The sequence below is a fragment of the Myzus persicae genome, unplaced genomic scaffold (assembly GCF_001856785.1).
Source record: "Myzus persicae strain clone G006 unplaced genomic scaffold, MPER_G0061.0, whole genome shotgun sequence".
NCBI lineage: Eukaryota > Metazoa > Arthropoda > Insecta > Hemiptera > Aphididae > Myzus > Myzus persicae.
This window is the reverse complement of record NW_019100523.1, coordinates 18,060-44,087: the sequence shown is the minus strand read 5'-3', so window position 1 is coordinate 44,087 and position 26,028 is coordinate 18,060. Positions and strand designations below refer to the sequence as shown.

Below are 26,028 nucleotides of genomic sequence, written 5' to 3'. Positions count from 1 at the left end.
TATCTTAGTTAGGTATTCTGTAAAATGACTAGCCAATAATATCAATGCCTATGTAAAACAGTCAGTGTTAACATAGACTAGTCATTTTTAACAATACCTAATTATCATCATTGGCGGTAATATATATATTATATATGGCCATGTTGACCGGTAACCGTCCAGGTTAGGTTAGGTTAGGTTAGGTTAACCTAACCTACTATTTATATGTTATTATTATAGTATAAGTATCTGTTGTGCCTCGCCGTTTGCTCATTGTGTAAATTATTTTATTATGTCCGAGTTTTTGGCCCCTTTTGAGCTTTCTCGGCACCAACTTAACAATATATCATTTTTCCCACATAAATTTTGTGTCTTGAGTTGTAGTTATGATTAGTATTACAATCTTATTAATTCATCCTTATGCATTTATTATAATGAACAATAAAATCCCCGGTGTTTCGGCCCACCAAGATCTCGAATCGTGGTTGCTCCAAAGCGGCGGTCGGCCACGGGGGCAATTCGACTAAACAGTTTTTTGGTGGTTTAAATTTATTTTGGATCGGACCACGATCGAACTGTCACACACTGCTAAATATTTATATTATATTAAATATAATTAAGATATTAACCGTGCATTTTTTGGCAATACCTAAAATATACATTCAATTTTCATGGTGCTTTAAAAAAAAACGTGTACACATTAATAATTAAATTTCAATATTTGTCTGACACCAAAGTAATTTTTAGTTCAATCCATGAATTCATAACAAAAATATATTAAAAATATTTTAGTTATAGATAATAATTCTAATAATAAAAAATAAAAAAATAAAAATAGAGTAACTACAATTTGTATTTTATTCCAGCTAAGAACGGTATGTAAACGGTGTATTTATTATAGCAAACAGCCTTATGTGTGTGAGTTGGGGCTCACGATTTTGTTTAAGGCATTGGGGCAGGTTAACTTCGCATGATTACCTTTGAACTAAAGTTGAGTTGTAGCCCAAGTAATAATCGATTAACCCGTTTTTAAATGATTATCTTGATCGTCATATTTCGTTACAAACTAATTTTAATTCCATGTTAGTCTGGAGTATTTCATTTTATTCTAGGTTAGGATAGGTTAAGTTAGGTTATTCGTTTATATTCGTATCATTCTAGGTAAACAATACACGAATATAATAATATGTATTACATATTTATTATAGTTCGTCATGGAGCTTGATAGGAGTGGAAAATTGAACCCACTTACTATTATATGCAAAGGCTACAACCTCCGTTTTCATAAAATATTAAAAGTTGATGTATTGGCCTTGCTGTGTCAAAACCTCAAGGTGCTTTATAATTATCTCCTTTAAGTATAATAGTTAAGGGTAACACTAATCTCGGGCACGGTAAATTTGGCAACAAATCCTTGTGGGTGACTGCAGGACATCGTTAAGTGTAATGCAAATGGACAGTTGTCAAGGAGTTCAAAATTGGAGATCTTAAAATGTCAAATGTGTGCTTAGTAAGTGGTTATTAGTCTGTGGCTGTGTGAGAATGAAATACCGAAGTGCTCTAGCACACGAATGTACATGTAAACGATTCGGCGTTATGCGTCTGAATGATAAACAATCTGTGCTCATCTTACAGATTGATCTGATAACGCTATTAGATTTAAGAAAATTGATTTGAATTCGTTAATTAGTCTATCATTGAGATCGACCAGGAAACATATCAATTTTTTTATATGAAATAAAATGACTGAAAATGTATAGAATTTTAAGAATAAAATGTTATAAAAGTTGACTGACGATCTCGATGGATTAAAATAAGTTTTCGGAAGTCATATCGGGTTATCGGGTAGGTACATCGGCATGATTGACAAAAGATTGGTACATTTTAATTGAAATAATTGTCCATTACAATCCTCTTGATAAATATAACGTGAGAATATTTATGGCCGCAATTCGTACGGCCCTCCCATATTTATTTGCAGGACTGCAACTCATTATCACTGAAATTCAATATTTTTTATTTTTTTATTTATCAATATTTTGATCGATTTGAATTTAATCTATTTAAGTAAATACTAAATACTCTTTGTCTAAGATTTTATGGCAGCGCCATTTATTGTATCACATACATAAAAAATTATTATTTATTTATTTTATTAGGTAACTTATTAAGAAGTAAGTTATCTTCAATTACATTTTATTTAATATGTATTTATAAATATTTAGTTTAATTTTTAACAGAAAAAACTATTTAAAATGTACATTTATTTAACACTGACTAAAACTGCACAGTTTTGTTTCAAACTAAAATTAATTAATTAATTAATATTTTGGTTCGTGTAACGAATACAACACAAAAGCAATAATATTGTACAATCTTAAGTTAGGTAATAAATAAATAACTGAATATATTACATGCATGGAGAAACAAATGCACTTTATAAATATATAATATTATTAAATTATTCCCTATTTTAATCAAAAAATGTATATAATAATTTTATAATAACATTTAATATAATTTAATGTTTGATACAATTTATCATGAACTTCATTAGAAGGAGGGGGGCTTTATCCTCAATAAGATATTTTTCTTAATTTTAATACCTACTAGGTAATCTTTATTAAAATAAGTTATAAAATATTTTGTAATCGATATTGATAGTATTTTAATTAACCGTATAGCTAAAAATATAATAATAGTTAAATCTTACCTCACCTAAGTAAGTAACCAGGTGGATTTTTATTGGATTTCATTTTAACGTTCCATAAACTCAGTGGCCTGCCCAGAAATTTGGTATGAGGGAGGATGTCATCAATAAAAATTATTTTCAATCTTTATTCTTCATTATTATACGAAAAAAAAATTCAATCAAGGAGGAAATTTAAGATTCTGGCTTTTACACAAATTTCATCAATTATTTGTTCTGTAGAATCTACAGTGTAGATAATGAAATGTCTCGATGTATCTTCATTAACGCCAATCCATTTAACCGTGACTGCCCCGTCGTATTTTTTAAATACGTTTTTTAACGTTAAAGGGTAGAAAAAGAGCTTTCCCTAGTCGCTTGGTTACTGGAAGAGTAATCAGAATTTGTAAAAGCTTGTAGATACGTCATGGAAATATATTGTATTCTCACACTCACAAAACAATTGCTCGATATTTGTTGATCTACTCATAGATTTACACTTATTTTGCCATAAATACATTTCTCTCATGATTTGCATTTTACTGCAACCCAAATCATATTTGTATATGTTGTAAACAGAAGTTTAAAGTCTGAATGAATTATACGATTCTTATCCTGGAAGAAGACAAAGAAAACATTGTAACAACTCATTGTTTTTCACTAGTATTTTGAACACTTTTTACAAGTGTTAGAAATAGCTGGATTCAAACAATGAAAAGCATAATGCAAGGTAGAACGCTAAAGGATACTTTTAACTAATATGAGCTTATACTACATTGAAACAGCCACAAACATATTGGAATTTAAAATGAACTATAACTCATGAAATAAAGTAATTCCTTATTGCCTCACAATTTTTTGAATTAGCGTCAATGACATCGAATATGTCATTTTCTTTATTCAATATAAAATCTGGTACACAATTTGACTAAAAATATGTTTTCACTCAACTGCATAAATTATATTCAAGGGGACGGAGTGGCCGAGTGGACTAAGGCGTCGGTTGCAAATTGCACCTCAGCCGGTTCGAACCTAGGTCGCGGGTGGCATTTTCTGATGGCAAACATCTGTCTGGGAAACCTATAGGTGCCCAATCAAAATTCTTCCAAACGCAACCACACAAATGTTTAAAAAACCTACCATTCCTATTCCTTACTAACCAATAAAACCTACAACCCTACAAAACAGCTATTGGCCATACTTGTCGGGCTTAAAATCAATTAAGATCAATTTAAAAAAAAAACAATTATCAGTTTTGGCATATCCTATCGGCTTCAAACAAAACGCATTGTATTTGTGATTTATACTAATTTTGTCAACGTTTTAGCTTTAAGACGCTGAATAAAAAACCAAATTCGATTAGGTATAATATATTTCTGATATTTTTTTTATTTTGATTTGACAAACGAAAATTTCATTACAAGTATCGAAAAATAACTGTAAACAAAGCAGATGATTTTAAATACCGATAAATAGTAAACGTTTTAAGTAAGTGTGGTTGATAAAAGAGAGCGTTGCTTAAATATTTGTATTTCTCTGTAATTTTAATTAACATTCCCACAGTACTAACAATATTATATTTACTGCCAGAATTAACTGTAAAAATTGACTATTAAGTAACATTCGGTGTACTAAAAAACTTATTGTAAAATCAGTACTTTCAGGGCTTTCTATTTTCTTACTTCTCTTTGGGTGGTGTTTAATGAACAAGTAATAAATATTATAAATCGAAAACATTATAGATACAGATAGCAAAATTGGTATCGCCCTGAGTCAGGTATTAAAGGGTACGGGTCGCCAGTCCAATCTCAACGATGCGTTGAGAACATTGCCGATATTAGCTCGTCGTAACACCAAAAAAAACAATTTTTTTTTTTAAATAGTGTTATTTCAATATTTACCAAAAAAATCAATAATTATTCACTGTACAGTCCACTAGTATTTTTTCATTTAAATTATAGAATAAGCCGAAACAGGTGGTCATGGTAAAAACTCAAAATCTGATGAATCAGTTGTTATATTGCTATATGGCTTACCTAACCTAAGTTTTAGTAGCGAAATCAATACCACAATGAAAAAAAATACATAATAAATGTTAAAATCAATTAAACTGTCACAATGAAGTTTATTTTTTACAGATTTGGCAAACCTATACGAACAATTGTTAAAAGGACGTATGTATAATAAATAATAAGTGTGTATTTAAAATTAAAATGTATTATTCATAGTGTAATGGTAACTTCTCATAGTCTTAAGTTTATACAACCTACGTAATGTCTACAGAATGCCAAACAGAATAGCTGATATTTAAATAAGAATGAAGTGTTAGAATGCTGCTACTATTTCTGTTTATATTAATTATTACAAGATAATGATAATTTTCTTTGTCATTGTTTTTAATTACATCGAATTAGCTAGGCACAATTAAATATATACAGCTCTGCAGTAGGGAGTTGAGTTGCGATATTTATCATCGAACTATACGCCTAATTTGATTGAACCGGTCGGCTTTTCTAAGAAGTACCTAGATCATGTTGTTGAAGTCTTCTGCGTTGAGAACTAAAGACATGTCTATGTTGCCAGGGATATTGAGTTATTTGACGTCTTTTTCATATTTATGGCATTCAGTTATTGTTCGAATACGGACGTTTTCGCGCCACCGTTGAACTTCGACGTATTTCTTCCCTGAGGCGCAACGGGCGTAGACTATTCGAGACATTGAGTGGTGGCGTAATCCCCTCCTCTGCCGTCTAGCGACGAATGCCTTGCAGCCAGTTCAAAAGTCGCTTTTTGGCTTGTCTCAGATATCAAGTTTGGAGCGAGTAGAACACGGTTGAGAACGGTCCTTATCGGCCGTATCTTTTTTAATAGCACGATTGATCCTACCTGCTAACTTTTATGCAACGTTGCCACATTAATTAAAAATAAAAATAATAAAATACAATATAAAATATTTATATAAGATATCAATCACTAAATTTTGGTTACAAAATAAACTTACATTTAATTTTGTTTTAAATTTTTAATCCTTAGCTATTAAAGTTAAACATTTAATAAACTGTTTACAAAAAATTCATATTTAAATTTTAAATTTGATAAAAAAAAACACTCACACATATCATTGTAAAATCAATACATTCATCACTTATTTTAAGGCATTTTTTTAAGATTAAAAGTTGCTTTGTTAATCGCGTGAATTTTCATACTTTTTATAAACAAATTGTAAAAAATTCCCAAAAATCATTTTTTTTTTAATTTTAAAAAAAATCAGTTTACACATTTTATACTTACAAAACAACGCTTAAAAACACCAAAAAAAGATGCCTTTGCATCAAAATCAAACCCCTAAAAATTATTACTAAGGTTAAGATAAATGGCAACATCGCTAGAAATACCGTTCTCAATCGTTAGATTTTAAGGTACAAAACATTGTTACTTTGATCTGCCGACATCGTTCTCAATCGTGTTGCTAAAAAGGTAATACGTTCTCAATCGTAGAACATCGGTTTGGAACAACGTCTGCTCGCTGCCGCCGCCGCCATAACCTCGTGTGACTACGAGATCTCTTTTGTTGTTTTTTTTTCTGGTGACTTGGTGTCATACACTGCTCGCCGGAGTTGAAGGACGGTGTCGCATTTCTAGCCGGGATTACATGTCATCGAGTAGATTTGCCGATCAGGCCATATTACATTTTTTTTATTTTGCTGTTTAAACCCGTGTACACATATTCACATTTTTTGATTTTTTGTTACTTATGATTTTTATTATTTTACATCTATAATTTTATTACCATTGTGGCGCGTATATTGCTCGGGCGTTTATAAATATAAATAGCTGATCCCGTGCATTTTGTTGCCCGTTAAGAGACTCGATGGTGATAATGAGAGCAGTATATTATGCCTACCTGCTGGCTGCTGTGTACTATTGAAATAATATGTTTTCTATTTATTGTCATTGCAGACACGCCGAGGGGCGGCTATAAGTGCAACTCAGCCACCTTGGTAGGCAATGTGCGAAAATTCAATTGTATGCATGCTTGTACCTAATCTGCTCTGTGAACCACTGCAGGCAACCAATAAACAAAAAAAACTAAATAAATTTATATTTCTCCCATAACCAATAGCAACCGTATACAAACAAATATTTTTTTCGTGAATCATAAAATCTCTGTTTGAGCAACTCTCCGGGTCTGTCCAATTGTGAATCCAAACCATTAATACCTAATATTCAATAAATGACATAATTCTCCATGTTGGTCCATTTTTTTGGTGTTGGCTGGGGGCCCCATTTTAAAAATTAATTATGTTGTATTGACAATTTTATAAGCTGAAACTTGCTGTAGCTTTTTCAATTCGAAAAAACATTCCGGAACTCTGAAAATTATTAAAAGTATTAGCGGTGCGGCACACAGTTATTAAGAGATTAACTGTTAAGTAGACGCCGAAGATTAAGCATTGAGATGGTTTCTCCTTACCCATTAGAGAACTTATGGAATTCCTTGTATGACCTATCTGGAGACGATTGATTTTTATTTTTTCTCATCTCTCGAGATTGTAGGTATAGTTGTACATTTTATTTTTGATTTCACTTTACTTTGCACGTTGTCTCAAGCATTGGTTAATTATGAAACTATTCAGGTTGTTAGTCCTACACTGAATAAAGTATTTAGGTTGCAATCTAGTAAAACATGTGAATCGGCCGTAGCTTTAATTAATAAAAAGGGAAATATACATATAGGCTTAGTTGCTGATGGATATTTATTTGAAAAATATGCGTAGAATAAATAATTCAAGAACTAATTGATTTAAAATTAAATTAAAATATGGGTAGATAATTAGCACTATTCAAATTAAAAGTGATAAATTTCATAAATCAGCAAAAATTATTTTTCAAACAAATATTGATTATTTTATCAATACGAGATTTATACTTCTCGTATTGATAGAAGAATTTTATATTTACGGAGGAAACCAGAGTAAACTTCAAAAGCGCAATACAAGTTATAATCATTCCACCAGATCAAGGATACAAAATAGATGCCCATAAATCATAATCTAATAAATTATTTGTCTATTTTATTAATAATTTAAATATTATGCATCAGTAAAGACATTTTAATTTCGGAAAAAGATTTGGCTGCTTTGTGCTTATTATTGTTCATAAATAAAAACATTTTTCTGAAGGGCTGGTTAAAATTGCAACCGATACAAAATCCTGTACACACCTGTCACCTATAGACACAATAAACTAATATTTGCAAGTCCAAGGTGTACAGACGTTGTCAAAAAAATTTATTGCTGCGGCGGCGGCGCTTTTCGGTAGGTGTACCCAAACTAGTCGTGGTGTGTTTCGACCGCGCGGTGCGTCTTAGTTGCGTCACCCATTTGTGTATTATAAATGTATAAAAATAAATGTGTAACCCCTAAGAGTAGCATCAACCATAACAAACTATTGTTGTGTATATTAAAATTGTTATTTATAATATTATCATGTACCTATATTATTTAGATGTTATTTTAATTTAATTATAATTATTATTAAATAATACGATTTCTTCATTTGTTTTAAAATAAAAGAATATTAGTGGTTTGGCGTGGCGCGTTGGCTGCTACCAGTCGCGGAATACGACTGTGAGTAAGTAACGGCCACAGCTACTAGCTCCCCGGATGGGTGACCAGTGACCACCCGGGTGCATAGTCCCCTACCACAGTTCATATCCCCTATAACAGCTAATGGCCTTAGTCGCCGGGCTTAAGTTCAATAAAAAAAAAAGAACATAAGATTTTAAATCAATAACGTAAATTCGGTTTTAAAATGTTTTTGATATATTTTTGTAATAACAAGTACGGAGAATCTCTGGATTTTCGTTATCGCTCCGCGGCCACCTGCTCAATGTATACCTGGCAACGACTGTATAATATTGTGTTGGGTTTTATAAAATTTGTAATTTTTTGTTTTTTTGCAAACCTTTTTCTGTCTCGGTAAAATATATCAGTAAGATTAATCAATACTTGAAATTTAAACACTATTTGTAGATTATGATGAAAGAAAATCCCAATATTTTTAGTGAAAACATAATAATTATAATCTCTTTGTGTTAAATAAAATGTTGCATAATTTACTAAAAAAAATTTCTATTTTTATATGACATACAAATATACAATCGAGATCCACTATTTTGCGGTAGTGCAAATGTGCAATATAAAGTACGCAAATCAATAAATCTAATACCAATTTATCTTGCAGACTACTCCAAAAAATTTTACACAGTTCGTAAGGTTAATGATTTCTGTGAGCACGCTGTTGAGGAAGGACAATCTTTTTTTCGTGATCTCATTGTGAATTCTCCAGGATTCGTCTGATTCCATTTAATTACATCAAGTACAACAATTTCATTAGTTTAATAATCATAACGGTGTATGTATTGTAACATTTAAGTTAACAAGAATTAACTATTTTACAGGTTTAAAATGGATTGTATTTTATTGATACATCAAACATATTTTTATATTCTGATTGTACATAATGATTAACTAAAAAAACTTTTATCAATTACACATTACTATTAGATATTAATACAATTTTTATTTCATCTGTTCAAGGTTCAAATTGCAAAACAATTTTCCTAATTCAATTTTAAATTGTATCATTACTACTGCTATTATTAATAGTATTTTATTAAATGTTGTGTGAAAGCTTTGGTTAGTACTTATGCAGTATAAAGAAATGTCATATTATTATGGTAACCTGTTTTTGTATTGTAAGCAGCTGGCTTTAAATTAATTAAGTTGATACAAACCTATAAATAAATTATTTATGTTATTCTCTATAATGTTTAAAAATAATGTGAGGTTTATATTACTCAAAGTTTATAAAAGCAAAATAATATTTGCTCTTCCTTATGCTATACAGGCAATTAAAGACTTTTGCGTTTCATCCACTAAACTTTTCACTCCATTCTGGTCTGTTGGACCATCCAATCTCTTTGTTTCGTCTGTATGATTTAGATCTCTTTGGTTTATCATGCCAAATACAATTACCTACCTATATGCGTTCATTATTTCTTATACATTATGCGTGTATAATGTAGGTATTTACTTCCAAGGTAGTTATGTTTCACTTATAACCGCTGAACATTAATTCGCTGTCCATCGCTCGTGGATCTGAAATGAGTAACTTAAAATTGTTCGTCCTCCAACACGCTTTGATTATATTCATTCAATTTCTCTTCCTTAAATTACTCTTTTGCATTCACCACTGTCCTCGCTCTAATATTACTCTTTTATTAGTAGTTTTGCATTTAACGCATTTGTAACGCACATCAATAATTGAACTGGAAAATATTTACCATCTAAATATTATAAGTACCTATATCATGTTAAATTAACGGTTTTTTAATCTTTAGTATTATTATAATACATTTGTTGACAAATTGTACAACTCAACACAGTTTTCAATATTGCTTTCAATATCTGGATAATAACAAGGTTGTCTTGTATTAAGTTTTGTTTTATGAGCATTGAGCTCCTAAATGTGTTTCATGTAGTAACTCCAATATAACACTTCTTGTTTTCTTAGGGATCAATAACCTATTATAACAGTATAAGAGTTCTTCTGCTATTGATATTTTATTCTTTAATTTAGTATAGTGAACTATACTGTTATCCTCCCTGAGTTCATACGACTTTTAGCCATCCATTTCTGATGGTGGTTTCGACCTTCGATAGTTATTTATTGAATTTCACAATATGAACCACTAGTATTCAAATTTGTTGATAGGAGCACAATTTTTTGGTAACAACAAAGTGATAACAACGATGGTGGTCTATTTGACTACGTATAGACAGACTCTTTCTAGAACGTCTACATCAGGTTCAAATTCTAGTTTTAAGACCGTTCCTACAATTTCAACGATTTTAAGATGTGATTCTGATACGATAGATCAACAACGATGATAAGGAAATGGTTTTGATTGCAGAGTGTCCATCGCCGAGTACGGGGTGGTTGTCAGAAAAATGATAAAAATGTTTTATCACGATTTATACCGCATGGATCCGACAGTAACGCCAATGTAAACAAAAAAACACCGCATTATTATATAATTACAGTTGACATTTTATAGACAACACCGACGACAAAATCTTTATTTAATATTTATGCAATAAGCTATACCTCAAATGAAATAAAACTATTTATCATAAAATATAAATAAATAATAGTTTGTAATACATTTAACAATTAAAGCATTTCTGAATGTTGGAGAATTATTAAAGTTGAAATAATTGATTGTGAGATTAAAGTATTGTTAAAAACAAGAAAATTTAAATTTTAGATGAACAAAAATTGCTATTAGATGAAGCAAATTATTCTCAAATTACAATGATGAATTGAATTGAATTTTTATTTTATCTACTTTTTTCGGCCTAACCCAATGCCGATATGTACAACTTATTTTAATTTTACAAGGTTGGCCATGTAATGATATGCTCACACATAATTGTAACAATTATTTAAAATATAACAAATAAATAAATAACGGCCAGACTTTCACACTTAGAAATCGGAAATCTCTAGACCCCAATAAATCATTGTCACAGACAAAATTGTCTAATTATATTATACGATCAGGGATTAAGAAATCGACACGTACCTATGTTTGCAACTGTAGAGCGTAGGACGTGTAGCTTTCTTACATGCCGCCGGAGAAAAGGTATGGAAAAAAAGGTCCTTGTCACAGAAGAGAAATCGGATGTACAAAACAACCTTATGATGAAGCCGCCTATCACTCTCTGGTCGGCACAACCGGATCGTCCCTTCGGCAGTGCATGAGCAACTTTTCTCGAGTGAAACTGCCTCTCACGAGTGCATGCGCTCCACCAAACAAAATCTCTATTCCGAATTCTACGAACGACAACTGGACTCCTATGACGAGCAATAATCAGTGCGTTTTATTATTTTGATTCGAGTATTTTGAGTAATTAATTTGTGTCGCCTAAAACTCCTACAGCATAACCCAGAGACATCTGCGAGTCAGGTAAGACATATTATAACATAAAATATAGTATTATTGACTGCATTATATTAAATTATATGAGTATACCATTTACATTTATATCGTACAGTGTATTTGATCAAATTATCGAATACACGACCTCGAAAACCCTCCGACGATCAGGAGGAAGGTAGTAACGTAAATTTAGATCATTTTAAATATTAGTATCGGCGGGCGTCGTATTAATATTTACGGTGATTCTCCATAGTATTTTTTTTTTTTTTTATTATTTTACTTTTATTCTAATTTTTGCGTTATTACAGCCACATCATAATAAACATAATATTTAATCACTTCTTAATATTTTTCTGACAATTACCATCACGAATATTAGAATGAGGAGACCAAACTCGTTCCTCATGAAAAAAACGTACCGAAATGAGTCACATGATTAAACGGTCACATGCTGCGCTGCTTACGCTATAGGGTTATTACTTTAACATGCGTAGTATGGGGATATTCTTGTTTTTTGCATTTTTGGAAAGTATATGCATATGTGTATATTGCATAAATATTTTTTATTATTGTGTAAATAATTAAGTTATACCTACAATCCATCAACATTATATACAGTTATTTAATGCATATATATAATATATATCTGTGTTCACAGTAAGTCTGAGCAGGATTCTATTCAATGCACCATACACATAATATTATGTCTTCTTGAATGATTGTTTTAAACCGATATGTATCATTAAATTAAAATTTGTAATAAAAAAATGTTTATAAAACACACACATATGCGCATGTATAAATGCGTAATCGTACAATCTATAAGATCTAACAATAATTGTCATGATTCAAAATAATGCATATATTTTTTAAAAAACGAAAAAATACATGAAAAATCTCAAACATTTGGCCGTCTAATCTTTGGGCTTATTTTGGGACTTTCTCAGAAGCGGAGTTTGGTCTCCTAATTCTAGTCTTCACGATTACCATTCTGCGGTAGGTATTGACTCTCTGATACACGAATGGATCCTCGAAAGATAAAACTCTGGATCCATGACGTCATTGTTATTAATTTTTTGTTATCAATATCGTTTTTATCAAATTGTACTCTAATGGTAATTAAATGCATTGCGTTTTATATTTAGAATTTGTTTGAATTGTGAAATGTTTATAAAAAATGTTTACAATTAGCACAAGAGATGAAAGGATACATTAGAGAACTCGATTGAAGAGACTATTCAATAATAAAACTTCATGACTCTAATTTTAAAATACATATTCGTTTATATATTTTTTTTTATTTAAGTTTTAATTTTAGTTAAGAATTGTTTTATTTTTATTTTTTTACTGTGAATTATACTCAACCATAAATCCTAATATAGATTTTAAATTATATATTAGATATTAGATTTGTATAGTTTGAGAGTTAGAACAAATGACATATGGTGTAAAATGCTAAAACATGAATATCAGATTATGTTGATTAATTATAAAGTTAAAATATGTCAAAAAATAGAAATTAGGTTTTTGAGAGTATCTACAAATACTTTTTCAAAGTATTTCTATTTGTACTTAAATACTTATTTACTGAGTGTTGAAATACATATTTAAAATACTTTTCAAAATAAGTATTTGTATCTGTAGGTACATGAATACTTTTAAAAATTAACATTTACTAGACTGTAAACTGAGGAGGCAAAGCTATTTTTGACGACTGTTCAGGACTAGTTGCTTATTATGTAATTATAATATTATACAATGTATTTATCAGTGTATTGTACTGAAACAGTTTGATATTAAACTTTATACAACGTAAGTGTAATAAGATCTATTGTTTACCGTACCCTCTACTTCTTTTAGCCACCACGATCCGAGCATCGTGCCCACAGATCTCACGTCCGTGGATTATAGCTTATGCTTAATCGTGTTTCGTATGATATTATTTTATATTATTTAACATTAATATGTACCAAAAAAACGAAAAATTAGTGAATTACATGTTAGTCGTGTAGTAAAAGTGAATTAGACAAGCGGCTAAGTGGATGTTACTCTGCTGTACATTAAGCATCTCAGAGGTCACTGTAATGGATGGTATTAAATTTGAATTCAATTATATCTAATCGCTGTAAACAAAAAACGATTCTGAGCGGAGACGGTATGTCAGTTTAGAAATTTTATATTGTTATTAGTAGAGCTAGGATTTTGGTAACTTTTGGAATTTTTTTTCTTTAAGTGCTTTACAGTTCTGACCAAAAACTAAATTTGTTTCGTAATAGAACAATTTGAAATGTGTAATTTTTTTTAATTTTCGCATTTTTTTGTATTAAATGCTATGGTTCATTAGGCAGATCAGGTATATAAGCATACATACAATTGAATTTTCACACATTGCCTACCAAGGTGGCTGATTTGCACTTATGGCCTCTCATCGGTTAACATCATTTCATAATGTTTAATATCACAGTCATTTTTTTAAATTTCTTTTTAAATGATAAAGAATTTTCAAGGCGGGAAAAGAATAATAATGAATTCGCTGTTCCGAATCAGAATTTTCCTACAATGTAAGTTTAATGTTTTTATTTTTACTGTTAGTTTATTAATCAAATTCGATGTTTAGTGTCGATGAACAACCATTGCCTGAAGCCCCTGTCAATAAATTTACGCGATGCACTTCTCGGGAACGCGCCCATCAATTTGATGGTTCGCGGTGGAGTGCTACAAACTGTCATCCAAAACGGAATATTTGTAAGGTAAGTTTGTTATTATTATTATAGTTTGTTTAACATTTAAAAAATCTTTATAATATTAATGAAGAAGTTTCGAGTGACGACAAAATGACTGAAACGTATTCTCCCAATATTACCTCCGTCGAAGATTTGTGATTGATAAATAAATAAAGTTATAGAATAATAAATGAAAACTTATTAGTTTTTTATTTTTAAATTTATATGTATATAATACAAATTATGCACTAGATTCAAATTCATTGCATGCTTCTAGTAATAACCTTTCGTCGTCCACAAATCCTTCACCTCAAATATATCTTTCGATTGCTTCAAGACATATAGCATCCGAATCTTTGCCAGTCCATCAGTCGATATCGTCTGGTTTATCTATGATAGTAAATATTTGTTATATATTATAATGCATATGAAAAAACAACATTAAATAAACATACCATTTATTTGTTGGTGATTAACACAATCCCTCGATAAATGTTTGACATTGTTTCTAGTCTATAACAGCATATAACGTATGTGCTACAATAATATTATATTTTACCATACTAACTTCGACTGCGGAAATGTTTTCTTCTTCGAATAATAAATCATTGTAATAGACCCGTCTCGGTGTATTCGATACCTACAAATATATAAAATGTATTATTTTTAATATATATATATATAAGTAATTAAACTTACCATTTCATCAAACTCGCCATTTGCTAAAAAATCGATGAAAAATGCTGAAACATCAGGTGTGTTTATAGTAGATACCNTAAACTTACCATTTCATCAAACTCGCCATTTGCTAAAAAATCGATGAAAAATGCTGAAACATCAGGTGTGTTTATAGTAGATACCTGAAAATTGATTAAAATTGATAAAAATTGATTATTTGACTTGACCATTGTCATAAGCGTTAGTACCGATCCGACAGTCATTTGTGTGTTTGTGTGTGTGTGTGTGTGTGTGTGTCACAGCCCAGTTATCGTTATATTAATACGTCGGACACGAATACAATACTAATATTTACATAGCTGCATTCACGACTTCAAATGCAAGATTGCGATTGTATACAATGCTGGATAATCTAGGCGAGAAAGTGGTATATTACGATACTGATAGTGTCTTTTATATTTACGATGAAACCGAAGTGGTGACGGGGTGCATGCTAGGCGTGTGGACAGATGAATTAGGTCCGGGTATAGACATATCCGTCTGGGTATCGACAGGTCCTAAAATTTTTGCCCACACAGATAATAATAATCGTACAACCACAAAAATAAAAGAGTTTACACCAAGTTATGAAAATATTCAAAAATTAAATATGGACAGTATGAAAAAAATAATAAACGACGAAATAAGGGACGTAGAACTACACTTTCAACAAATAACACGAAATTCTAAAACTAAACAATTAGCAATAACATTTACATCAAAAACTTTCAAAATGGAATACAATAAACGTGTGGTTATGTATTCGGAAGATGACACGATAGAAACGTTACAATGGGGGGTACTTGAACAACTAAATGTTAAAAATTGTTATACTGCATACAAAATATATCAAGTAAATATCTGTATGATTTTGTTAGGTTTTTTGTCCAATCAATGAACAAATCCGAGGACATCCAAAGAGTTCCAAGTCGTAGACGGTGGCGTGCGGCATAAAGTCGATGACTAACCGTTGTTTTTTGCAAACCTTTAACCTAAATTCTGTCGAATTTGTTCGATTGGAATATTTATTTATTTATTTCTTTAATATTTATTTCTTCATACTCTACATCACCGTAATCCGGAGACAAACTGTGATGCAGCCGTTGTAGCCAACTGTTTACACTTCGACTTTTCGCATCTTGTTTTAAAGATGTATGTTTAAATATCCAATGTTGATTGAACGATGTCTCAGTGCCTACTATAGACATTTCTTTAAAAGAATACTTGTCGTTGAGTTCCTCACTCTTGAAAACGCTACGTACAACTGGCCGTGTGTGAACACGGGTGACGGCAGGAGTAAACCGACTCGGTCGAATGTTTGGCCCTGAGATTTGTTGATTGTCATGGCGAACGACAACCGTACGGGAAATTTAATACGTTTCATTTGAAAAGGCAAATCGTCCTCCTCGCCCGAAGTCAACGAAACGGCAGGTAATACGACGTTGTGTTGCTCGTCTTCGCCTCCGGACAACATTCTTGAAGTTGTGTCGCCGCAGTTCGGTGACCACCAACCTCGTCCCGTTGCACAGGTGCCTCTTCGAATCGATGTTCCTTAGCAACATGACAATGGACCCGACCTTGAGCGTCAACGCGTAAGGCGGCAGCCCGATGGGTTGCAGAGAGTTGAGGAACTCAGTCGGGTAGTTTGCCGCTTCGTCCGGGTCGTCTACCTCCACTGTGTCTATAGCGTGGTACGTCCTTTCAGCGCCCACGACCCGTCGGAGCACCGTGGAATTCATTTGTTGACATTCCTCATTTCGTGGACACAGAATGATTTTCCGAGCATAGTCGTCGACGTTGTTCAACGACAATTGCTGCGGGTAGACGAAATCCACCAAATTGGCAACGCCGCAAAATGCTCGAAGTAGATTGTTCGGTCAGCGTTGCCAATGGCAATCCGAAAGTCGAGTGCACTGTCATACCACCGTCCATGAGGGACGCGGCGATCCCGGTGTACGCCACGCACAACACCGTCCGATTAATGTTACGAAGCGACGATATGAGGCATCCGTAAAACGTCGTTTTACCCGTGCCTCCCGGCCCGTCGACGTAGAACATTTTTTTAACGTTGCGGTTGTCGTCGATGACGGCCGCCATCACGCGATCGTATACCGTTCGCTGTTCCCCGTTCAAGTTGTCCAATTGTTGTGCCCAGCCTACGGTCGCGTCTATTGCACCGAACATTGGATCGTCTTGTTCCGGTTCCAATAGATCGACGTCTGGGTGGGGTAGGCCGTAGTCGTCGAGCGACTTTCCGCGTGCACGAATTAGGTCTCCGATCGCGTTGAGACATGCTGCCCTCGCTCGGTCGACGTTTTGGAAACGCCTATTGAAGTCTTGTATCATGTTGAATTCGAATCGCTGGTACAAGTTCAAGGGGTCCGCGGGATGGCAAAACAATAGGATCGTGACGTAAAGATAAATCAGTTGATTGGGTTTGTCTAACGTCGACGATTCTGACATGCATGCCAGCCACGCTGCGTCGTCTTCCAACAGTCCCAGCGCGACGGCTGCGGCCGCGTATGTGTTATGCACGACCCCGTTGATCGTCTTCATGTCGCGGAAAGACTGTGGACCTCTTTTGTGCAAAAGTAGCAGTCGCAGATGGAAACGGTCTCTATCCAGTGGGCTGACAACATACATCCGAGACAACGTCTCGCGGGTCATCTGTCTTAGCCGCCGTTCCCACCGTCTGCGATGTGTGTTCCAAGTGTAATGAACCGGTATCTCGTGGTACAGGTACTGTCTGGCCTCGATATCAGCCTCGTTGAGCGCGAAGAACGCCGTGAGTTTTGTTCGAGCTAGGGCGGCGTTTTGAACTCGCTCTAATTCCTGTCCAGGCGCAAAGTACACGTTATGATAGTTTTCGAGGTGCACCGGAAGTCTAACGATTGTATGACTGATTCTGTGTAGTTCATTTCATACGCAAACAACCTCCAGGCTGCTTCTGGCGGGCTGACGTATCTCGAATTTATGAAACTAAAAGAACATTTATATTCTAATGACACACTCTAAGTACATTTTTAATGACAATATTAGTATGTGAATAGTTGTGTCAATCTACATTAATGCAGAGCAAAGTTGTTAAAAAAAAACAACTAACAGTTGTATGTACTTTCATATGTTGTTTTTTCTACGTTGTACATTATAAAATATTGTGCTATAAATATGAAATTAAAGAACCAAGTGCATATTGTCAAATGAAATGACTGAATGACATCATATTGTAATGGAACAATTAAAACACTGTAATACAAATGCAGGCTTTGTAATATATTATTATTATTATTATATATGTGATATATGTGATTCCAAAAAATAACCTAGTCTAAGGTTGAGGTTTAATGCACTGTCCTCTGTGTTGACCTATGCATTATTACACATTTAAAAGAAACCAACTATCCTAATACAACAACTCCAAAGTAATAGAAGTTAGTATTTTTTGCTTTGCTGTAAGTTGTATGTACTATATAATTAAAGCTGATGTGATTGCAATGTGCGTCTGCTTTGGTGAACAGTTAGGCAACAGCTGAAATTTTAACACCGTAACTGTAGTTCAATTATGTATATTTGATATGTATGTGATATTGTAATAATTGGAAAATTTATAAATGCAATAGTTAAAATAAAATGATGTGTTGCTGTTGGTGATATGTACAAAGTGAAGAACAAATGTGTTCACTAACACACACACACACACAGTGCATTGTAGTGTATGGTTTTTGTGTCGTTGCTAAATTGTAGAACTTTTTTTTATGTTTGCATTAGGTATATGTTTACCACTATAACTGTTATTCAATGAACCAAAAGATCAATTATTACACAAAAAACCATTCTTATTGTTGCTAATTTTGTATCTAAAAAATTCAAATAAATTGCATACCTTTCGATCTCATTTCCGTTCCACAGCTCCATGGTCGCTGCGTCGTGCCCCTTAAATATGTATTTATACAAATACTGAACACTCTTAACAGTAGAACACACCTCAACGTTTATATGTGCGTCGTATTTTGCAAGCAAGTACGGATTATGCGGCACGACAAACTCATTGCTGACCTCAAGTGTCCTAACTCTGGCCACAGGTCCGTTGTCTGGCCGGCGGTACTTTGGATAACCGCCGTCAGCAATGTACTCAGTCTCATCACTGTATTCCTTTGGATAGTTCTTAGAACAACTATTGTCCACCATGCACGGGCTGTTGGGGTTCAGCATGCCACACGGTCCGTGAATCATGTGCTTCGTCACACACTCAAACAGGCGCCTTTCAGTCGCCGGGTCTGGCAAGAACGCGCACACAACGTTGTCGACGTCCTCGGCGGTTAACAACTTGCTATCTTCGCTCAGAATGATCAGTATGTGGGCGTGCGGCAGTCCGCGTTTCTGAAACTCGACAGTGTAAACATATGCATCGACATTACCAAATACATTGTTCACCGTTATGTCCAGCAGCAGCTGCTTGAGTTTAGCGTGAAACACTCTGGCCACCAGGTCAGGTCTGTCGTTTGCCGCGCTCCATCTCGCTAGGTTCTGTGTGATTTCTGGCCACCTAGGATTACACGTAAACGTAATGAAAAGATTAGGTTTTCCGTACTTACGCACGACGGCCATCGCGTCATGATAACTTTGTTTCATGTAACGGGGACCGCCCGTGAACGACGATGGCAAAATCATTCTACGGCCAACAGCCGTGGGTATGTCGACTTGTAGCTGTTGGTTGATATGATCTACAAGTCCCTGATACGATTTGGCGAAAAGATCAGCCTGATGCATTTTGATGTACGCTAAATTGTTCGCTTCCATTCGAACATACTGATCACACATGTACTGCTGCAACAGAAATCCACCACTATGCAATAAACTCATAAGTCATATTATCGTTGATCGTGTCGTTGTTATCATGATATCTAATGGCCAGACGATAGCATGTGTACTCCCTGATACTGTTCCGAGATCGGACACGGTTTCGGCGGACGCCCTCTTGCTACAAGTTGTAGTGCCAACCGAGCTCCCCTCGTGGAAATAACAGGGGATACAGCATTGGTTCTGCGTTTGCGGAGCCGGCAGGAATGGACTGTAGCCGGCGGTGTTGAGGATTAATTGGATTCCGGTCGTAGACGACCAGATCAACGTTCATAGGCGGTTGGCCGTCATTGCCGACAAACACTGCTGCAACTTCGCTGACCGCATGAGGCGGTGGATTGTATCGCCTCCTGTCCACGGTTCCGTCGGCGACGAAATGCATTGTCACTCTTCTTGGTTGCAACTGAGGATCTCTGTCTGGAGCGTTTTCCCTTGCCCACACTTCTCGCATAGTCCTGTAATAGAATAACGCGGTTTTAAAATTGAAAATGTATAATAGTTATGGGTAATACATAGTGCAGTATATGGTGTCAATGTTGTAATGCATCTATTAATGTATTGTTTGTGTTTTTAAAAATGTAAATGTCAGAGTCCCGTGTAATGATAATGGAAGATTATACTTGATACGCACACCTAATGTCAACAAAGAGTAATATTTAGCGTATGAAGAACCAATAAGTAAGAAAATGCAAAATTATAATGTTCATTAATACCTATTGTTTAGTTCATATGCATTGAGTAGTAGTTTATTGTAAGTGCGCGATTAATGATAGTGAACCAAAGCAATCCGTAAGAATCATTGATTCTGACCATAGCGGCATGTGAAGTGCAGATTTGTGTTGTTGAAATAGAAAGTAGAAACATAATAGACACAATTTTTAAGCCAACGACATGAGTGGGCAGGTGAATTACCATCATTTTTAATTTTTAATTAAGGTGAATAAAATAGTTTAAATAATACTTTCTAGGCCAAAGCAGCTTTACATTAATATCTTAGTTGAATGTCAACTCAAAGCGCAGATGAGGTTGGGTTTTGTTCAATTGTTGGCACTATAAATGAATGAATGTTTGGTTGTTGCGTAGTGCTGATGTGGTGTGGTTTGTAAATCGTTTTAATATATTATTACTCGAAAGCCTGTGCGAATGGATTTATGTCTCGTAACATGCGATCTAAGTCCTCTAGCACCCTTGGCAAGAGACGGTGTGTGTTGGGCTGTAGATTCTGCTGTTCTGCTCGAATCCGATTTGCCTCCCCAGATTCGACAAAATACAGCTGACAGTATCTGCGTTGCATTTGTTCATTTCCAAGCAAGTCATTACTTATCGTCCAATATGCCTGCCCATGGACAGTGAACATAGTTGGTCCCCGACCTGGCAAGCGACGTGTGTTGAGGTCGCTGGAGAAAGTAGCAAACGCCAAAGTGTTGTTATATTGCCGAACGTGCGTTCGGTAGTGTCTGCCTTCCGCTGTATCTTCAACCAGCAGCCTTTGCAGTAGATGAGGTGCAATTGTCAGCACCCGCGGTCCTGAAACGGCCATCAGACCGTTGCTGCAGCACGTCGAAAAATGACCCCGGTTGACACCAATGCGTTCGCACATAAAGTTACGTACCTACATTGTCTATAGACTGCATTCAATGCTCCTATGTCGTGTGGTTCAGGTAGTGGGTGCTGAACGCCAGCCGGTCGCCGGTCGGTCTATCAACGGCGCGCGTGCCACCAATGGATGTTCCACCTGCTATTCAAGTGATTTAGTATTGGAGTTTGGTTTGGTTCATCAAAATTTGTGATGATATAAAATANCAATTCAAGTGATTTAGTATTGGAGTTTGGTTTGGTTCATCAAAATTTGTGATGATATAAAATATTTTCTAACCTCTTCAATGACGTAAAGTGGTGAAACGTTAAAGACACCAACAAAGTCATCATCGTCTGGTACCACTTCTACTTGAAATGGTCCTTGTTCTTCTCCTTTCATGAGGACATCCATAATTTCAACGTTGTTGTCGTCCAACCGGACCACAACTACCTCAATGTTGTTGTCATCAAACAAAACTTCATCCATCTGTACTTCAATCACTTCCACACCGGCATCGACATTTTCCGCACGATCTTCTCGGTCCCGATTAGGTCCGACTACCTACATAATGATAGGCGGTCAGTTAAAATGTTTAAGTATAAAATTAATAATAATTCAAGTATAAAATTAATAATGAACAATGTATAATGCATAGCGAACATGCAATAATGGGTTTATTGTTGTATTGTGTTTATTTGCACTGCACTTTATAGTTATCAAGTCATTAACTGTTATTTAAATTAAAAGTAGAATGCAATATGATAAAACATATTTATAGTGTGTTCAGTTTGCAGTTAATGTACCATAGAATGCTTGTGTCAATGTATTAATTTTATATAATATAATGTTTGATTGTGAAGAATGAATATTAAGCAGAGTTATTGAAGGTATAAAAAAAAAATTCACAAAAGAATGTTTCTGTGTACCTATATATATTATATGGTAATTTACTTGTGGTGGTTGTGTGATAACAAATACACCTCATGTGATGATTTGTCGAGCGTCGACAGTGTAGTCTAGGCCAGGAACAAAATGTCTCGAACACAACTTAATGCCCAAGATTGGGACTACACCCTGGTTTCTTACAAATTCCATCCACTGAAATCGATGTGCATCATTTGGAATTCTAAAGATGAATTTGTTATTGATATATATTATATATATAATGGTGAATAATTTAATACACTTGTCACAGTATTATTATGTGTTGGATTAAATGTAAATACCTGTGTATGCTAACGTCATTGAAACCGTCCACATTCCCACATACCGCACAGCGTTTCACCATTGTGAATACCCTAAGAAATGTCGTAAAGCAGTTGTACAATAAACAAATAGATCATGAAAAATATCTATACCATACGTACATGCATACATTACCGTGACCATGTATCATCATGATGAATAAGTAAAAACATTTGAAAAACAAACAGTGTACACTCGTTATGATTGTAGGTAATTGAATAATATGACGTTGGTATCAGTTTGTTATCAGTAATGAAAAATTCTGAGTTATTTTTAGAATCGATGCATAGCTACCTGATAATGTGTAGCATGTACCTACATAATAAAAAATTGATAAATAGGAAGAAGTGCAGTGTAGGTAGCTTGTCGCAGCACGGTTAAATGTATGCGTAAAATGTTAAAGCGACATTACAGAACAGAACAAATACGCAATGGTAACGCGCACATTAAAAGAATGACTTCCGTGAAACGGCTTGCGGGCCAATGCCGACCACAGCGAAAGATAATTCCGAGTACAATATGCGGATATGAAGAACGTTATGTTTGAAGAAAGTAAATGAATGGTGTACCTACAAAAAGAAAAAACTAACATCGGAAGGGTGGAATTTGGTGTATGTACAAAGAGTGTACTGAAATGTTCGTGCGCTGTTACGAATACACTTGTAGGTACGTTGTAGGTATGTAATGAAAATACCAAAGCATGGCATAAATAATTTTAATAATACTATTATGTCTATGGACTATGAACATTGTACTCACCGGTATCGAAATCGTCAAATCGCCCAACGAAACACAAAGAACCCGGTAAAAGAGAAGCACTTGTTAGGAGTCTAGAAAAAATATTTTAATATGTGCAAAAAAATTATACGGATTTTTGTGCATGAAACGTATAGTTCAAACGTTGGCCAAGGCCTGACGTTGCATACGACGGCACAGTTCAGCTAAGCTTAAGTTACCCTCTCCACCACACAACCACCATACGATAAATTAATGATTGGAGATAATATTATTAAGTACATATTATATTGTATAGTAATAACAACCATAATTACATACTATACATACACATAGTTAAGCTTAATTGAATGTTTTTTCCAAAGGAAACGGAAACATTTTATCGTCGACGATGATACGGAATATCCAAATTATAAATATTTATCTATACCCCTTTGTAGTGTTCTGTGGTGAAATTTTTATTAAAGAAAGAACCGACATGACATTCTGATGTCTTAAATAATCATGTTTAAAAATGTATTGAACAACCTGTTAAATAACTGTTTCCATATCTAAAATATAAGTAACGTACATATAATAAACTCAAAATGGTTTGAAATTAAAGTATAACTTTAAAAAAAGTCGAAAAAAAATGCAAAAAATCCGGGCAGCACAAGACGGCCGTGATAACGACGGCGACGATATATCCGCCGCCGGGGTTTGAACTCGCCTACCCTACGACTTTTGTCCGAGCGAATTTGCTAATAATATTATTTCATGTTCGGCCGCGGTCTACGGTGGTTGAGTTTGAGTACTTGGGTGAGAACAGCGTCGTCGCGTCGAGTGCTTGTGGTACGTGTCCCTCGGGATGATCAAATCGTTCCCCAATCCCCACTATGACGAGACAGAAATTATTTTACCGATTTCATATGTTATTTTGAAGTCTGTGTTATTAGTATGCGAATATTGTGATGATGTTTTTGTCTTGAACGCAAGACCAACCAATAATAAATAGGTACCTACCCACTAAAATAGCAGCCAAATACGTGGAATTATTACATTTTACAATTTTAATAGCAACTACTGATAAACTACTGATTTTTTGAATTTGCAGGAATTGTTAGTCTAGCATGCTGTATAATGCTCTATATTTCATCCAAATTGTGTTTATTTTGTACACGGGTGATATCCGGAGAGGACTGCATTTCTTAGGAGAGTATATAGGTCACGGAACGACTCACGCGATAATGCGAAAACTCGACGACTGAATAAAAGAACCACATTTTGCAAGGCACGGAGAGAGCGTATACTTACAGTCTTTCAGATTCAACTTAAATTAGACAATTTAAATTGAGTTTGACGTTAGCGATTTACACGTAGCCACGCAGGTATCCCCTTATTTTTTACGGAATTGATTAAGAAGGATGACAATGAATTCGAACGGACTTAAATAAAGACGCGTGTGTCGTCGCAGTGCGTCGACATTACATTGTTTTGAATGGGTATTATATAAACTAAATAAATAAAAGGTTAGATTTTTTTTAAAGGATCCCGTAAACATACTATCCACTATCCAGTGACCTACGTGTAATGATAAGGTACACTCGACTATTATAAAGCGAGGGTTGAGATTTTTATTTGAGGAGACACTGAAAAAAAAGCACCAATACGTCTGGACCCCTTCCCCCCTTTCTATTTTATCTATACAATAAGAAATAAATTTTCAAAAACTAAAAACAAACTGATATATTATACTTAAAACGATACAACTTCCTTAAAAATTTGAAATAATAATTTAATATAATAACAAATGTATTATAGCAAACAAAATAAAATGTAATAAAATATGCATGCAACTCACACTATGATGAGGTTTAAAAAACAAATTTACGATAAATCTATTTTTCTTTTTTTGTCTTAGAAAATAAGTTAATTACATTAAATTCAATAAGGGACATGGACTTTTATTTTTTAATTGAAATTTATTTCGTATGAATAGTTAATAATTTCACCGTTCAGAATGGTCGAATCATCAGCCATGAGGACAAATTACAAAGTACTATTATAAAGTATTATAAAAACAATAAATATTAAGAAACATGTACTATTTACCTATCACGATGGCGTGACTACGCGACAGCGACGTCAATTAAATGAGGACCGAGGTCCGAGGTATCACCCATCACTCATCACTCATCAGGTATTATTATGAAAAGCGTCTCATAGCGTAGATAGTAAACCCCACTCACATTAAAAATCCTCCAGTACCCACACTCTTGTATTCGCGAGTTGTTGCGTCGCAACATCTATTTGATATGTAATACCATATTTGGACGATTATGACTATGATCTATTCAAATTTTTAAATATTTTATAAAACAAGAGTATTATTTATTTTTCCCGTGCTCTAATTTCTATGTGGGAAGACGTTGTTTCATTGTCTCCTATGACGCTTCGCCATTGCAATCCGTACATTTTCAACACATAAAGTTCAATACTTTATTTTTATTTTCTC

General features: G+C 34.0%; 2 protein-coding genes and 1 long non-coding RNA gene across 4 annotated transcripts; all 3 read right to left on the bottom strand.

The window, feature by feature from the left end:
- Nucleotides 1-14,657: 14,657 nt before the first annotated feature.
- On the bottom strand, nucleotides 14,658-15,173 carry LOC111030238. Its single transcript, XR_002604081.1, has 3 exons — nucleotides 15,098-15,173; nucleotides 14,854-15,038; nucleotides 14,658-14,788 (listed from the first exon to the last, which is right to left on the bottom strand). It is a non-coding gene; the product is annotated as an uncharacterized LOC111030238 (long non-coding RNA).
- A 2-nt stretch (nucleotides 15,174-15,175) lies between these two features.
- LOC111030216 lies at nucleotides 15,176-19,989 on the bottom strand. The gene is made up of 2 exons (XM_022309621.1): nucleotides 18,999-19,989; nucleotides 15,176-15,258 (listed from the first exon to the last, which is right to left on the bottom strand). Exons 1-2 carry the CDS (start codon nucleotides 19,976-19,978, stop codon nucleotides 15,246-15,248), a joined length of 993 nt encoding a protein of 330 aa, XP_022165313.1. The 5' UTR covers nucleotides 19,979-19,989; the 3' UTR covers nucleotides 15,176-15,245.
- LOC111030225 lies at nucleotides 19,990-24,627 on the bottom strand. 2 transcript variants are annotated; one of them, XM_022309640.1, is made up of 6 exons: nucleotides 22,922-24,627; nucleotides 22,781-22,852; nucleotides 22,506-22,680; nucleotides 21,852-22,115; nucleotides 21,103-21,710; nucleotides 19,990-20,430 (listed from the first exon to the last, which is right to left on the bottom strand). In XM_022309640.1, the coding sequence occupies exons 5-6, from the start codon at nucleotides 21,573-21,575 to the stop codon at nucleotides 20,097-20,099; spliced, it is 807 nt and encodes a 268-aa protein (XP_022165332.1). In that variant the 5' UTR covers nucleotides 21,576-21,710; nucleotides 21,852-22,115; nucleotides 22,506-22,680; nucleotides 22,781-22,852; nucleotides 22,922-24,627; the 3' UTR covers nucleotides 19,990-20,096. The 2 variants fall into 2 exon arrangements, with proteins under 2 accessions (XP_022165332.1, XP_022165322.1); XM_022309630.1 differs by lacking the exon at nucleotides 22,922-24,627 and having other exon boundaries at nucleotides 22,506-22,911.
- Between the last annotated feature and the right edge of the window lie 1,401 nt (nucleotides 24,628-26,028).

Bases quoted from the DNA above. Each gene is read 5' to 3' on its own strand.
- LOC111030216 (XM_022309621.1), bottom strand. From the start codon at position 19,978: ATGAGTTTATTGCATAGTGGTGGATTTCTGTTGCAGCAGTACATGTGT.
- LOC111030225 (XM_022309640.1), bottom strand. From the start codon at position 21,575: ATGTGCGAACGCATTGGTGTCAACCGGGGTCATTTTTCGACGTGCTGC. The intron at 20,431-21,102 runs GTAATAATATAT...ATTCTATTACAG, and splicing joins CCATTCGCACAGGCTTTCGA to GACTATGCGAGAAGTGTGGG.